Here is a 17,671-nt window from a genome sequence, read left to right as displayed (position 1 = left end):
ATTAATTTTAGAAATAACACTTAATTAATTTTGTAAAAATAGATAATTATTGATAAAAAATATTTTTAAAATATTTATTTTAAATCATTGAGTATAAATAAATAAATTTTAAAGGGGAGGGTCAAAATTGGCCATCAACAGTTGGTTGATTTGAGCTTGGCGAGGCTAGGTTATTGGGAACATATTTGGTTCGTAATACTTTGGAAAAGGTAAAATTGATTCAGGAGCGGCTCCGTAATGCACAATACAGGTAGAACAGCTATGCTGATAGGAAGGCTAGTGATGTGGCATCCATGGTGGATGAAAAGATTCTACTTAGAGTTTCGCCTACGAAAGGCATGATGAGATTTGGGAAGAAGGGCAAGTTGAGCCCCTAGTATATTGGTCCATTCGAGTTTTTGGAGAGAATTGGTGAGATGACTTATAGACTTGGTTTGCCACCCAGCTTATCGGGATTTCATTCGGTGTTAATGTTTCCATGCTTCAGAAGTACTATGAGGATCTGTCACATGTGTTAGATTTTAGATCAGTGTTGTTGGACAGGGATATGAATTATGATGAGGAGCCAGTGACCATTTCTGATAGGCAAATTCGAAAGCTAAGGTCGAAGAATATTGCTTCAATGAAGGTTTAGTGGAGAGGTATATCGGCCGAAGAGGTTCCTTGGGAAACTGAGCATGATATGCGGAGCACATATCCTCACCTTTTTATATCCTAGGTATGATTCTAAACTCATTCGAGTACGAACATTTGTTTAAGAGGGAGAGAATATACCGACCTGACCGGTCGTTTTGTGTACTTGAGCTCCGTTCCCATGTTTGATGCTCCATGTGTATGTATTTGTTGTTATGTCACTTGCGAAGATGACTGGTTTGGTTTTGGGAAGGTTTTGGAATGAATTGGAATACTTAGTTCCATGGTTGGAGGCTTAAGTTATAAGAGTTAACCAATGTTTGACTTTTATATAAACAATATCAGGTTGATGATTCGATGGTTCCAATAGGTTCGTAGGGTAATTTTGGAATTAGGCGTATGTCCGAATTTGGAGGTTCCAACGGTTGATTTGGCTCTAATTGTCGAAAGTTGGGAATTTGAAGGTTTGAAAAGTTTATAGGTTTGATTAGGAGTTGACTTTGAGGATATCGGGGTCAGATTATTGTTCAGGGACTTGAAATAGGTTCGTTATGTAATTTTGGACTTGTGTGCATATTTTGGTTGCATTCCGAGTTGGTTTGATAGGAATCAGACATTTTGTTAGAAGCTTAAAATCTTATAAACTTAAGAGAAGTTCCATTGATGGTTTGATCATCGATTTGTAGATGTGGTGATCGTGCATATGTTTTGAGGTTTTGGTTAGGTCAGAGTACTGATTGCAGACTTATTGGTATGATTGATCGGGGTCCCGGGTGGCTCGGGTGAGTTTCGGATCCCTGGAGCTTGGTTAAATTACTGAAAGACTGTTGGTGGCTGGTGTGCTTCGCAATTGCGGAGCAGGTCTCACAATCACGAAGGCTTATTTGGGGCAGTGGCATTTTGTTATTCAAATTCGCGATAGGTGTGTTGCATTCGCGAAGCTTTGTGATCACTGACATTCGCATTCCCAACCTGGCCATCATGTTTGCGTAGAAGGACGGCAAGCTGGAGAAAGGTGGAGCTAAGCCTTCACATTCGTGTGGGCTTGATCGTGTTCACATAGGCTAGGGGTTGGTAGTGCATCGCGTTCGCGGGCGGTGGATCGCATTCGCGATGGGTCTTTTGAGGCAGGAGCTGATTTGTTCTTCGCAAACGCGAGGCTTGTGTCGTGTTTGCAAAGTGCAACACTAGGTAGACTATAAGTGACGTAATTTCGGGACTTAGACCCATTATTTTATATTTTGATCTCTAGACTTGGAGAGACGCGACTTTTGAAGAACATTTTCACACAAGGCAAGAGGATTAGTGATTTCTACTTAACTTTAATATTATATCTTATTTTCCCATGGATTATTACATATAGATTATGAGATTTGAAGGAGAAATTTGAGAATTGTGACTATGATTTTGGAGAGTGAAAATGGAGATTTGAATCCCGATTCGAAGTCAGATTTGGATGAAACTTATATATTTGGACTCGTATTTGAATGAGTAATCGGGATTTGTGACTTTGGTCGGATTTCGAGAAGTAGGTCTAGATTGACTTTTTGGTTGACTTTGTGAAATTTGATAAAGATTGGAGCTTTATATTGGAATCGATTTCTATAGGCGTATTTGATATTATTGAGTTATTTTTTACTAGACTCGAGCCATTTGGAAGTCGATTCGCGTGCGAAGAGCCTTTGAAGTATTTTTTTTATTATTATTAAAATTTCCCAGATAGAGGTCTAGGTTGTGTTGTATTCAAAAAAGCGCAAGAGGGGGACTAGACCTTACCTTAAAAAATACACAACGGTGATTTCATCACCCCAAAAAAAAACAGGAAAGGAGGTTCATATAATCCCTCCTTCCTGAGAATCTATGAATATATTAACTGACGAAAAAATTAGATTTTTCGTACTTCGTCCTTATACTAGGAAGTTGCCATTTGTCTAAAAGAAAAGGTCATTTAACACTATTGGGTAGTTGTTGGATTGAGTGGAACACTCTCCTCTTATTTGTGGTAATGGCCAACTTTGCAAGACAATCTGCTACTTGGTTATCTTCTCTGAAGCAATGCTTTACATTAATTCTAGCATGTTGAACAATGTTGGAGGTTCTATCAATCAGCATCTTGATCTTCAAGTTGTTTGTATCTCTTTCTGTAAGAATCTCGACAATAATCATAGAGTCAAGTTCAAGAGAAAAATTAGCATATCCATTTTGGCTACACCATTTCCCTCCAAACTCAGTCGTTTTTGCATCCGCCATTTTGTTACTATCACAATTGATAGGCATAGAAAAAGCCATAATGAGGTCACCATGATAGTCCCTGACCACCCCATCAATGCCTGCTTTTCCACTTTCCTTGCTAAAGCTACCATCGGTATTAACTTTGACAGTTTCCGGCAAAATAGGTTCCCATATAATTTGCATCTATTTTTTGATGGCTTGAGTCTCTCAATTTTTTCACATAATGAAGGCCAATCCAATTGAGTAAAGTCATCTGGAATATATTTGGACAGAGGCGGATCAAGCAGATGTGAGGCCTAAAGCCAAAATTTAATATGTAGCCTAAATTTTTAAAAGGAAGTTATAAGATATATTTTATTTGAAATATATTCTTCTAGCTTTTTGAGATATAAAGTTGTTAATAATCTTTTGTATAATCGATATTTTCTAATAATTCTTTTTCAATTGATACTATAACAAACTCATTTAGTCTTTCTTGAGATATTGTTGGTTTTAGATAAGATATTATAGAGCAATAGAAGTATAGAACTGTTGGAAGCTTAAAAGTATTGTTGAACACTTAAACTAATAAAATTTTAGAGAAAGAATGTGAGTAAGAATATTAAAGAGAAAGCCAAAAAATATGTAGGGGTTTTTGAAATATGAAGAGATTGGGAAAAAGAAAGATTGACTTGAACAGATTAAGAAAGGGGGAGTAAAAATTTTATACATTATCTAATGAAGGAGTAAAAAGTAAAAAATTGGAACATTGGAAAAACTATTCCGCTACCCATTTTTAAGTAAGTCAAATTATTACTTTATTTATATATATAAAAAACTCTACTTTTGTATTAAAAGTACTCAATGCTATTTTTTTAAATACCTATAAACCTATTATTTTTAAAAAATGGGGCCCCTCAACTTTGGGGACCTAAGGCATAAGCCTTACCTATTATAATGTTAAAGTCGGCCTTTTATTTGGATGATTGCTGCTTTTAAGGTCCAAATGCTTTGATATCTCATGGTGTTTGGTTGAAACTTCTTCTGCTTTCCATATCTACACACATTTCTCTGCTTCCAAAGTTCCTAACATATGACCATAGGAGCTATCTGAAGGATTTATTTATGCATCTATTATTGGCATTTGTCTCCCACCATCTCTTGAAGGTAGCAATTATAGGTTCTTGTTGGTGCTTGATTCCAATGGAATTCCAAATGAAGTTAGCTGCATCACTATTATTTAAAATATGTTGCATTGTCTCCACCTGCGCAGAAAAACAAAAGGAATATCTAGAAATTATATTAGTACCAAGTCTGCCTATAACATCATCAAAGGGCAATCTATTTTTAGAAAGTCTCCAAGTGACAAAAGAAATTTTAAAGGGAATAGAGCTATGCCAGATTTTGTTTATAAAATTATTTTTTTGCTTTTAAAATCTAATAGATTTCCATGCTGAATTAGAAGAAAAATATCCATTGTTAAAAATATTCCAAACAGGAAAGTCTTCTTCATTATGATCACCAATATCCAATTGAACAATGAAGTCAATAAGATGACCAGGGAGAACTTCATTAAGTTTGTCGATATTTCATCCTCCATTATGCAAAAACTACTTCACCTGTACTTTAGCATACCTACCACTACCTTGTAAGAGATTGACTAATGCACCTTTGCCGGTCCAGTTGTCCCACTAGAAGTTATAATTATCATTTTGAACTTCCCATCTAATGTTATGCTCCGCTTTGTCTCTAATCCTTAACATATTTTTCCATATATGAGAATCAGTTGGACTAGATCTTTTGTTCACCAGATGAGCTCTTTTACAGTATTATTCTTGAGAAAAGTGGCCCAAAGGGAAGGTTGAGTTCTGAATCTCCACCACCTTTTGATGCTAAGAGTGTCAATGATGTCCTCCATTTTCCTGACATCAACTCCTCCCTCATCTTTAGGGAGACAAAGATTATTCCATGAAGACCAATGATATTTATTTCTACCTTCGTTAGAGCCCCAAAAGAAATTAGCAAAGTGTTTCTCCATGAGCCTAATAATTCCTTTAAGAGGGTTCATAACATACAATATATAAATGGGAAGAGACTGCAGGACATGTTTGATCAAGATCATTTTCCCCAGGAGACATCATATTGGCTTGCCATCCATTGAGCTTTTTGATTATTTTGGAGAGCATACCATCAAAGAGACTGCTTGTCTTTCTCCCATAATATATAGGGCATTCCAGATAAGTAAATGGGAAAGACTTATTTGTAAAACTAGTGGCATTTCTAATTTTGTTGATTTTGTTGGCACAAGTATGAGGAGTTGTGATAAAGAAACTCTTGGCATTGTTAACTTTTTGCCCCAATGCCTTTTCATATCTGCCAATAACCTTCTTGATGAGCCTGATAGTGATAATGTTACCTCCACAGAAAATAACAATATCATCTGCATAAGCTAACTGGTTAATAATTGACCCTATGTGATCCATACTAAAAGGAGTATAGCTAATAAACTCATTCAGCTCATTGAGAGATCTGGAAAGAACATCAACTCCAATAATAAACAAAGAAGGGGATAAATGGTCCCCTTGTTTGAGGCCCTGTGTAGATGTGAAGAAACCAGTTCTTGCCCCATTGATAATGATGGAGTACCAGACTTCCTATAGAAGCCCCCACATAAGGTCAATCCAATTTTCAAAGAAGCCAAACTTCCTCATTACTGCCACCAGGAAGGTCCATGAAATTTTGTCATAGACTTTCGCCATGTCAAGCTTTATAATAACATTGCCTCCTTTGTTCTTCTTGTTCACACCTTGGACAATCTCTTATGCTAGAAGGATATTTTCAGTAATAAATCTTCCTTTGACAAAGCCACTCCGATTCTCAGAAATGAGCTTCCCTAGAATAGGATTTTGGAGATAATCTTGGCCATAAAGTTACTCAAACTAATAGGTCTCAAATCTGGGAAACTACTAGGAGAGTCCACTTTAGGTATAAGAGCAAGGCAGGTATAAGAAAAGAACTTAGTAAGTCTCCTACCATTGAAGACATTTGAATAAATTCTATAATGTCATCCTTAATGATATCCCAACATATTTTGAAAGAATTCCCCATTGTAACTATCCGGCCCAACTGAACTAGTAGGACTCATGCTGAATACAACATCTTTAACCTCTTCAATATCAGGAATGGCTGTAAGAATGTCATTAACATCATCATTAATACACTGAGGAATTCAATTGATGATATCTTGATCCCTGAAATGGTGTTTGATATTAAAGAACTGTTGAAAGTGGTGAACAACTGCTTTGCCAATATTAGCATCTCCTTCAATCCACTAACCTCTGTGGTCCTTAATTTTATGAAGTTGCAGTCTTCTTCTTCTATCTCTGATGGTGCTATGAAAATATTTAGTATTAGAGTCACCTTTTTCAAACCAATTCACCTTAGCCTTCTGCCTGAGAATGACATCCTGCATCCCCATTTATCTAATGTATTCTGCTTGGCATTTATTCAATTCAGCCCTAGAATGATCATTACTGTTATTGAGATCGATTTGCTCAAGATCTTGCATTTTGTTTTCCCAAAACTAGACTTGATCAAAGACATTGCTAATATCTTCTTTGGACCATTGAGTTAGTCTTCTACTAAGCATTTTAAGCTTTTGTTGTAACCTCCACAAAAGGGTTATCATGAACTTAATTACTCTATACTTCTTCTACTATCTGCAAAAAAAATGGTTGACTAGTCCAGAAATCAAGAAATTTAAAATATTTAATCCCTTATTGATTTTGATCATGACATTGAATTAGAACAGGCCTATGATCAGACCCAATTCTAGCCAAGTGATTGACTATACTGTTTTGAAAAATCTGAGACCATTGATCATTAATAAATATTTTGTCGAGCCGCTTTCAGCTTCTTTTTCTAGGTTCCCAATTGTTACACCATGTATACTTTGGCCCAACAAATCCCAAATCTACTACACCACAATTATCCATACAAGTATTGAATTCAAGATTTTTGTTATTCTATGTGGTCTGCCACATTTTTTCTCATCGGGGTCTAGAATGACATTAAAATCACCCCCTCCAATGCACCATGGACCATTCACCTGGAGATGAGTGCTCTCTAAGATATTCTATAGATCTCTCCTTTCTTCAAGAGTGCATTTAGCATAAACTGTTGTGAGACAGAGATCACTATTATCAGCCCCGTAATGGAATTTAATAGTGATTTGTTGATCATTGTCGTTCAAAATAGTTGTCATGTTATTACATGACCACATGATCCAAATTTGATCATTAATATTGGAGATACAGTGTTGATAGCCAAGGAATCTCCTACATCTCTCAATTTGATTGATGCTGGCAAAAGGTTCCAAAATAGCAACAAGTTCCACCATATTGATCGTAATCAATTTTTTTAACCTTGGTAAGTCTTTTTTGGTATTGACTCCTCTAATGTTCCAGAATATTGCACTTATCATGGAAAAATCAGAGAATTAGAGTGAGTTTCCTCCTTTAGGAAGTGTAGTATCTTTGTTTTTTCTTTTTTCCTTTTTTCTTCCCCTTTTCTTTGCCTCCTATGACCTGGAAAGGACCCTCTTTCGATTCTATTTCTAGTTGGTCATCCGGAATCATGACAGTCACCCTATTAGGGGAAGTCACTTCAATTTGTTGTCTAGTAACATGTTTGTCCTATTTTAAATTGGATTTAACATTGAGATCGACTACCACATCAATTCCAGGGAGGTTTCTAATCTCAGAAGGTATGCTAGTTGATTCATTGACGTAGTCTTTCCCTGCTTGTCTTTCCTCTTGATCTCCATTTTCATTTTGATCACTATTTTCTTGTATTGATTCTTGATAGTCTTCTCTGGCTTCACTGTGATTTGGAGTTCCAGCGTTTTCATTATTGCTTCGATTTCTAATTAATGTATCCTGACTATGAGCTTCCCCCTCTCTATTGTTGCTCTGTTGACTCTGTTTATCCTTGATCTCAATATGTTCACTTCCCTGATCCAGTTCTTGTAAAGCCATTGTTATCTTTTTATTGCTCTTCTTGCCCTTGTTTGTGACTTCTGAAGGATTGATCATAGGTTTGAAAATGACCTTAGCCTTCTTATTGGGAAGTTTCTTCTGCTTGCGCTTCTCAACATCATTCTTTTGGCACGACAGATTCTTTGTCATATTAGCACTAGTTTGAGCATTATCTATAGCAATGTCATTTTCCGATACATCCAGCTTGTTGTCTTTTTCATTTCTTTTTGCTTCTTCATTTTAATTTTCCATAGCTTTTTGAGCTTCCAATTCTCTAGCTTCAGCAGCTTTCTTCCTTTCTAAAGCTCTACAATTGATCATATTGTGCCCCAACTTTCTACAAAACTTACAGTATTTTGGAACACCTTTAATTCAAGTTTTAAAATAAAACCTTTTTGAGGAGCATTCTCATATATTTGCCCCACATAAACAGAGTCTGGTTGGTCTTTTAGTAGGTCAATTTCAACTCTAACTTTTGTCATGCTTGGCCTAGTCCTTCCTCTAGTAGCCAAGTCCATTTCAAGGGGTGTACCAATTGCACTCACCACTTATTTAATATAATTTCAACTGTGCATATAGAAAGGCAAACCAGGAAGAAGGACCCATACCAGAGCAATATGCAGGTCTTCTTCAAGTTTGAAATAAAGGGGCAATTTTTACAGCCACATATGTGGCCTTCAATTTCAATAACCCTTCTAAACCTAAGTTTTCTTCGTTGGTCAAGTCCAGTAAAATATTATAGTTGTCATAAAACCCAATTTTTATTGATCCCTTAATCGAAATCAATTCCTTGAATTTTGACCTAATTTTGTCAATTTCGCGGTGTGGCTTGAGAAATCACCCAACAATGGTAAGTTTGCATTATTTTGCCATAATACCATAGAAATTCGATGATTTTAAGAGCACCGCCGACATCCCATTGTGAGTGGTGTGGGTAGAAACAACTGAATCTCTATCATGGCAATTTGGGGGAATCGGCACATTCGAGAAAGTGATGACTTTTGTTGTATAAGACAACTTTCCATATGTAAACTCAGTAGGATGGTTCACTGTTGGATTTGGGGTAGTTTGACCTTCCATACGCACCAGAGCGGCACCATCCGGCGGGTCCATTGACTGATGCATGGAGGGAATTCACGGTTAGAAAATAGTCATTATGCGTTTTTCAGAGAGACCGTTCTATGTAATGCTTTTGAAGTATTGATTCACGCTATTTGGAATAAGTAACTCGTCTAAACTTGGTTTGAGGATAATTTCTCTGTTGACTATAATATTTGAGATATATTAAGGGTGACACGCGTGCTAGGTAATGGGCGTATGTGTGTACACCGGGGTTATTCATGATCCAGGTTGACCATAGGCTATTATGTGCCTTGTTTTGTTATCATGCCCCATTATTTCCTTGTTTTCTTCACTTGTATGACTACATGAGATATTACTCATGTTATAAATCAAGTCTAGCCTATATGATTATCCGTTTGAGACATCATAAGGTTGTTCTTGCTTTATTGAGTTGTTTGCCTTAATTATACTTATATTCTCAGTCATGATGCTACATTCGCAAATTATATTTCCGTTTATGTGCATTCTTTATATGTTATCTCACATGCTATTGATGCCCTTATATGTAATACGTTTTGAGCTAAGTACTGTGAGATGTGAACATTTGAGACTTGAGCGGTTGGTGAATTGATCTTAGGCCATAAAGCCGATTTGATTATGATAGTGAGGTGACACATGCATCAGGTCCCGCATTAGGCTTAGTGGTATTAATTATGAGGTGACAGGTGTACCATGCCCTATATTGGTCTAAGTGATATTGATCATTGAGTTGGATCCAATCAGTGCTTGGGCTGAGACTCGCCCCTCCGGAGTCAGGTATTAACCTGCGAGTCTAGGCGCACGGGTACATATATGTGCTTGGTAAAGGACTTGTGTCAGACACGCGTACAGTGCTGAGTGTTGTTGTATATGATTATTGAAGGAAAATTGTGTTAGGCACTATATATGTCTTGAGATTCGATATACTTGATGATTTAACTACGATATTTGTTAATTTTGGCATTTACTTGTCATGTAGGTATAAGGTTGTATTTTTTGCCTCATAATTATTAGTACCTGATGCATCTATTTGATGTGTTAAACTTGCAATCACAATTAAATTGAGAAACATATGCTTAGGTAATTTCTGTAGAAGAATTTATGCCTTAACTATGATTCTTGAAAAGCATGCTTATTTTTCTTCTATTTGTGAAATATTTGAATTTAATATTACTTGAGCTATTTATATTTTTGCCATTATTTTACCGTTATTGTTGTTATTGGCTATTGGAAATGAGTATTGGACCTTGCCAGGATCGTTGTTGCTTTCAGTCTGAGACCAGGCTTGTTACTTATTGAGTACATGAGGTCGGTTGTACTCATACTGCACTCTGCACTTTATGTGTGGATCTAGGTACTGCTGAGAGAGGTGATTGCTAGGTAGTGCCACTGGTACCAGGTCTTGGAGATTTCAAAGTAGTTGTTGTGCTTCATTCTCAGGCCTTGAAGTCCCTTTCCTATTAGTTCATATTATTACTATTCTATTTTTTAGGCAGTACTGCATTTTGGTGATTAGACTCTGTACTTATATTTTTTAGCGATCATGTATTTGATGACACCAGGTCATGGGATGGTTTTATTTGTATTATTACTATTGACTTAAGTTATATGATTATTCCGTTATTGAAACTATTTAATGCTACTATGTAAGTTTGATTCTGCTTATTGATTAGTGGCTTTTTTAGCAAGTGATCTTAGGCGTCGCCACGGCTCCGGCTCCGGTGAAATCTTTTGGTCGTGACATTTGCTTTCGTAGTCTCTCTTACGCAATCGCAACTGACAATACTCCCAGCATCCTTTCCTCTTTTCAATTACAGCACTAGCCTACACGATCATGATTCACTCCTCTGCGGTAAAAAATCTACAACTGCAAGACATGGCTCAAAATGATCCAAAATCACCTCAAAACTTATTGGAGTCCCCCGGTATCCCGTCCAATAATCCTAACAAGTTCGTATACCTGATACAAACTTGTTCAAAGGCTCAAAACACAATTAGCAATACCAAAACCAAGAATCAAAGATCAATCCACATTATGAAATTCTCTTAAGTTCATGAATTACAATTTTCAATATGAAGTGTTGAATCAACCCCGATGGTACGAGTCCTAAATCAACATATAAACCTATTGAAATCTTCAAATCACGTATTCGGGCTCGTTTGTCCATAATGTTGACTTTGATCAACTCTTCTTAACTTAAACCATCTAGTTGCAAACCAAATATTCCAAATCACTCCCGAACTTCTTAGAACCCCAACCAACTATTACATGCAAGTCATAAAATATCATATCAACTCAAGTTCCCAAATTATAACAAAATGATAAAACTCAAAACGACCGTTTAGGTCAATGCAAACATGACCTCTCTATATTCTTATTACGAACAACTAGATCTTAAGATTATAATATGAATCTCTAGGTCACAAATTCAAATTCAACAACTAACTTTATTAGACCTACAACTATTTAGGTATAGACACTTATTAGAATGAACTAATAGAGTTTTATACATCGACTTAAATGAAAAATAAAAAAAATACGTTCACATTATTATATAAAGTTAAATAGGCAAAAAGAGAAAAGAAATATAATTATTGATAAGAAAGTATTTCTCTTTTATATTGGTTAAATCTTTAGATTCTTCACCGTTATAACTTGTTGGTTGGTCGTTGCATATTATTTCATAATATATCGGATTGTATTATATTATATTGTATTATTTTAATGAATACAACATTTGAATTTATTGTATCGTTTGTAATCATTTCATTATGTCATGCAATGGTAATATGAAGAATACAATTGCAATATTAAAAAAAAAAAGGTAAGGTATAAGGTAGAACTATTATATAAAAAGGTATAATAAAATTATTTAATAATAAAAAAAGATAAAATTAGAAGAAAAATAAAGTAACGATGCACTTTTTTAATGTAATAATAAATTTAATAATACGATATAATAAAATTTAATTAATAACAAAAATAAATATTCTGACATAATAATAAATTTAATAAAATTTAATTAATAACAAAAATAAATATCTATATTATATTAAAAAGAGAGTAATGAAGTATGTGGTTAAGCCAAGTGACAAGCTAAAAAGAAGCCATTTGGCAATTTTAAGACAACATCAAAAATTTAAATTATAAATAAAATTTATATTTATATCTATATTGATTCACCCATAGATTTTTTTCTATATTAGCTAGAGATATGGAGGTAAAAGTTAATTAAAAATTCTAATCGGAAAAAATAAAAAAAAATATAGAAAGACGTAATTGAGATAACCTATGACTATTTATACATTGGAGTAAGTTAAAATATAAAATAAAATTAAAATTTACCTAAGTTATTCAAGATATATTGAGTTTAAAAATTAAATAAATTCAAGCAGCAAAATAAGATCTTATATAAAGTATATAAATTATTTTTAGGTAAGAAAAAACTTAAATAATCAGTAAAAAATATTTTAAAAATAAGAATAATAAAGTCATATTAATATTGATAATCTATATCTATATCTATATTATATTAAAAGGAGAATAGTGAAGCATGTGGTTAAGCCAAGTGACAAGCTAAAAAGAAGCCACTTGGAAATTTTTTTTAGACAACATTAATAATTAAAAATTATAAATGGAAACATAATTAATGAAAGTATTTTAATAAATTTTATACATAATCTAAATAGATATTAGACAAATCTAATCTATATATCTATATTTATATTTATATTTAATATCTGTATATTTATAACTAATGGAAATCCACCGCTAATTTGATCAAGCTTTATAATTAATGGAAATCCACCGCTAATCTGAGCTTTAATTTGTTGGATTCTATTTGTATAACATTAATAAAAGTTATTAATTGATATTCTTTTGTATCTAATTAATAATTGGATTTTTTGAATTGCATAAAGTGTCACCGAATTGTATAACTAAATAGTATTAAATATCTTTACCTTTTTATTTTTAGATTCTTTATAATTTTGTATCTAGAGAATGTTTTGTGTATAATCAAATAAGCTTTGTATCTGATCTTATTTGGGTACAATATACATTACTGTAGGTATGTTTAATTAACTAAATGTCTTTTTCTTTTGAAGAAACATTCTCTATAATTTTGTATCTAGAGAATGTTTTGTGTATAACCAAATAAGCTTTGTATCTGATCTTATTTGGGTACAATATACATTACTGTAGGTATGTTTAATTAAATTTTTGTGTATAATTCAGTTATGATCGATATCCTTTTTTGAGAAAAAATCAATTAATTTTTTGTTTTGTATCTTATTTTAAGTTGAATTAATAATTCTTTATTTAGTACAAGCTTTGAATCTGATATTATTTGTGTACAATATACATTACTATAAGTATCTTTAATTAAATTTTGTGTATTATTCAGTTATGGTAGGTATCATTTTTTGAGAAAGAATCAATTAAATTTAATTTTGTATCTTACACATTAATTTTAATGTGAAATAATAATTCTTTAATTTGTTGGATTCTATTTATAACATTAATAAAAGTTATTAATTGATATTCTTTTGTATCAAATTAATAATTGGATTTTTTGAATTGCATAAAGTGTCACCGAATTGTATAACTAAATAGTACTAAATATCTTTTCTTTTTGAAGGAACATTCCCTAGAATTTTGTATCTAATTATTAATTGATTTTTTTGTTAAAGAATTGCGGGAGCTGTTACCGAGTTATATAAGGAAATAATATTAAATACCTTTTCCTTTTGAACATTCTCCAAATTGCTTATCTAATCTAATTAATAATTATAAACTGCATAGAGTGCTGTCATCGATTAATATAAGAAAATATTACTAAATATCTTTTTCCTTTTGAAGAAACATTCTCTAGAGGCGATCACGGGTCACTGAATGATGTCCTCCTTTTTTCCCCTGATTAATAATTAAATACTTTTTTATGAATGATATATTAGAACTATGACTGATTATATAAGGAAATAAAATTAATACTTTTTCCTTTTGAACATTCTCCAGATTTGTGTATCTACTTAATAATTGATTTTTTTAATGAATTGCATATTAGAGATGTCGCTCATTTATCTAAGAAATTAGTATTAAATATTCTTTTCCTTATGCAAAACCTTCAAAATTATGTATTTACTTAATAATTATTTTTATATATTGCATATTAGAGCTGACACTGATCTTTATAAAGAAACACTATTGCGAATCTCTTTTAATTAGGGTTTTGCTGCTTATAGTTTTTAATATATTAATCATATGACCTACTACAAAATACCTTACGTACAGTTCATAATAAACAAACCTACAATCAATTAGAAATTACAAAATATGGTTGCAACCATTAACTATATTAGTGAAATATCGAGTATCAAAATGAGTTGGAGTTGTTAGATATGACACGTTCCATAATCGTGATAAATTAGATAGCCCCTTGAATTACTTATTCAGGATGAAAAGGTGCATACGCTATTAAACTTTTCCATTACCATGTAATGTGGATATTCAAGTTGTTTTGTATTTTCTTAAACTTATGCATATATTTAATCCACATTAACTACGGTTTTGTTAGGGTCTAGATAGAGATTTATTATGATTTCATTTACAATTTGAACGGGTGTTAGGCAATATAAATTTATCACTGACAATCTATTTTTCTTTATGATTTTATGTATGAAATCTTCATATGTGATTGAATACATAAATAACTCAAGATTTTAATTTACAGACGAGTTTATTTGTATTTCTTTGCATATTCAATGAAATTTGCTAATTTTGTGAGTTTTTACTTTTATAGTTTGGTATTAACTATTGTTTTCTTATGTTAGTTTGTACAAATTTTACTCTTAATGCATAACAGAAAAGAATTTTTTCTTCTTGGCAGATTTTGAATTCAAACGGCTACGCCACTAGTGAGAGAGTTATGATCAAATTTTGTCCATGCTGCCAAGATAAAAAATTTATTTGGGTGTTGATGCATGTTTAATATTACAATGTGTCATCCAGTTTTACTATTAGCGATAGTATACTCATGCCTATTGATGCATTAGTATGTTGTGGGTTTTTACAAACAAAATAATGCATAATCTTTATATGACATGACCTCCTACTAACTTAATTTCTTTTAAGGAGATCGGATTTATGAAACTGTTGGATGGTCCGTTATACGTATCTTTAAAAGAAAAATACATGACATGAGATTGTATGTTATGAAGAATTTTGTAGTTGGACCAAACGATATGAAATTTAAGATCAACAAACATAAATTGAAACTGACATTTTCTCATAGACGGATGTGGTTGAAATTAATGTTCTGTAGTTTAGTTTGGATATCATCAACTTTAAACCTTGTGAGCATTTGATAAATCAACTTGATGTTGATAAGAATGAACTATTCGGTAGTTGTTTTATCTTTCACTATTTCTTCTATAAGGTGTTGATCCCACAAATGGCAGATGGAGCAAAATCGAAAATAAAGAGAATCAATCCTACTTTTGCGTGATATAACGAACGGTCAGTTCCAAACAGGTAATTATTTTTCACTATAATTGTGCATATATAACTTATCTAAACTGATTATTGTTCATATACAATTTCCCGATCGAGATAGAAGAGGGCGTCTTTTAAGTATTGGTGTCAATGAAATGAGGATACGAAAAAATGTGATAAGCTCAAACATGTTAGTTAATAAAATAGGGAAGGTTGATCCATAATTGCAAAGTGAATTTGCACTCATTGATATGTATTTTAAATGTGGATAATTGAAGGAAGCTGAAATTTATCTCAATAACTCCATGAGAATAGTAACATACTGGCATTTAGTTAATTACTCATATATCTCGAATGCTTATGAGAACTGAAATTTTATTTTTGCAGTATTTCGTACATTTTTAATATTTTCTCACTTTTTTTTCTCCTATGCGTGTGTATTCTTCATAATGAGCATACAATGATGAATCAAAGTTAAAGTATAGTATATTAAGTAATAAACTTAAAGTCCAAGATCTGCTAAAAAAATACTAACATATTTAAGAAAATTGATCAAGGGCATGTAGAAGATGAAAAATTAAAGAGATCATTAAACTGATGTTGCTCATAGGCTTCATATGAAGCAAAATTTATAGCATCATTATTTATTATGGAACATTCATATCAAACAAATTGTATAGTATCATTATTTTTCATGGAATATCTATTAGGGCGGCGAAATAAAAGTTTTACTGGAGTCTCAAAATATATTTAATGTTTGGTTGTAAAGTTGATATCAACGCTAATAAATTAAAATATATAGTGTAAATTATTTTTTTTAATTCTCCACGCGAGTACTAATACTAGTTATCCTTAAAGTAAGGCGTAATGGCTTCCTCGCCACTTAAACTTGTATGACTTTTGAAAGCCGATACACGAACTTTGGATTTCTCATTTGAACACTCCAACTTGACAAAATGGATAATAATAAACACATCCACCAGAGCGTGTATATCAAATTGCGCTGACATGTACAACACATCATGCTAAGCTATTTATTACTTGCCATGTGTTATTTGTGAGTCCCATTTTTAAATACAAAATCAGAAAAAAGTAACAAATACAAAAAGGAAAAAAAACGCTTGAAACATAGTTCGACAATTCCATCGTGGGAATCGTCCCCTCCGACGAGCAGCAGAACTCCGGCGAGGCAAAAATGAATGCGCAAGGTGTTCCAGGTATCCAAATTGGAAAAGAAAGGTACCAAAATGTTCGCCTTGATGAGGAGAATGCTCCTACACTTCCAATTTCATATGGGTACCAACCAATTCCTCCAATTTTACAATCCAAAAGCTCGGGCAATCCGGTTGAGCAAGGTGTTCGACGAAATGCCCCTATCAATTCTGGGCCAATTGGAGACCAATTTCCAATTGAAATCCCTTCTACTACACCCATGGATCCTCTATGCAAAGATTCAACTCAATCCATTCACGAAATCAACCATCACCACCAAGTTGAAAACTTAAAACTTCACCAGTTGGCGGAGCAAGGTGATTAGGCAAACCAAAGGACTCAAAACCAATGCCAAACTACTTCTGCTCTTCAGGAGAATGTTTCCAAACCTTCAAACCAGACCTTACATGGGCCAAATCTTTCGAATATCCAAAATGGTCATTCTACGCACTGTTCATATAACAGTGTTCGACCAAATGCCAATGCACCCTCTAGTTCTACTCAGCCTTTTTCACTAGGATTCTGAACTTACATGTTTCGGCATGGTCTGGTGAAGTTCGTAGCATCACTTACTCATATGATAACATCACTTAATCCATGGTGGACACCTGGGAAGATGAAAAAATTAGAAAAGTCTTTTTTTTCTTTTTCATTTTTCTTTTTTATTTATATTTTATTCTAATTCTAATTTTTTTAAGTACAAACAATACTATTCACGCGTCTTGGGGCGTGATTTGCACACAGTTTAGCCATGTCAGCTGTAGCGCTTCCACATAGGCATGGTCAACGGTCAAATGTATTTATTATTATCTATTTTATCAAGTTAAAGTGTTCAAATAGAAAAATTCAAAGTTCATGTATTAGTCTTTCAAAAGCACTACAAGTTTAAATGGTCCTACAATAGGTTTCAATACAACAAGTAACAACCCAATTTCCAAAACATACGTATCCAAATATGTACCGACTAGGGTTTCATAATATTCTT

The 17,671-nt window shown here is 33.1% G+C and overlaps 1 protein-coding gene across 1 annotated transcript; it reads right to left on the bottom strand.

Moving 5' to 3' along the window:
- Positions 1 to 2,577: 2,577 nt before the first annotated feature.
- Positions 2,578 to 3,048, bottom strand: LOC107811342 (uncharacterized). The gene has a single exon (XM_016636248.1). The coding sequence runs from the start codon at positions 3,046 to 3,048 to the stop codon at positions 2,578 to 2,580; it is 471 nt and encodes a 156-aa protein (XP_016491734.1).
- Positions 3,049 to 17,671: the final 14,623 nt, after the last annotated feature.

This window comes from Nicotiana tabacum, chromosome 11, assembly GCF_000715075.1.
Source record: "Nicotiana tabacum cultivar K326 chromosome 11, ASM71507v2, whole genome shotgun sequence".
Classification (NCBI taxonomy): Eukaryota; Viridiplantae; Streptophyta; class Magnoliopsida; order Solanales; family Solanaceae; genus Nicotiana; species Nicotiana tabacum.
Note: the sequence above shows the minus strand (reverse complement) of the source record. Positions and strands in the feature narration are given on the sequence as shown.

What these genes read in the sequence shown, in the direction of transcription:
- LOC107811342 (XM_016636248.1), bottom strand. Translation starts at nt 3,048, where the DNA reads ATGCAAATTATATGGGAACCTATTTTGCCGGAAACTGTCAAAGTTAAT.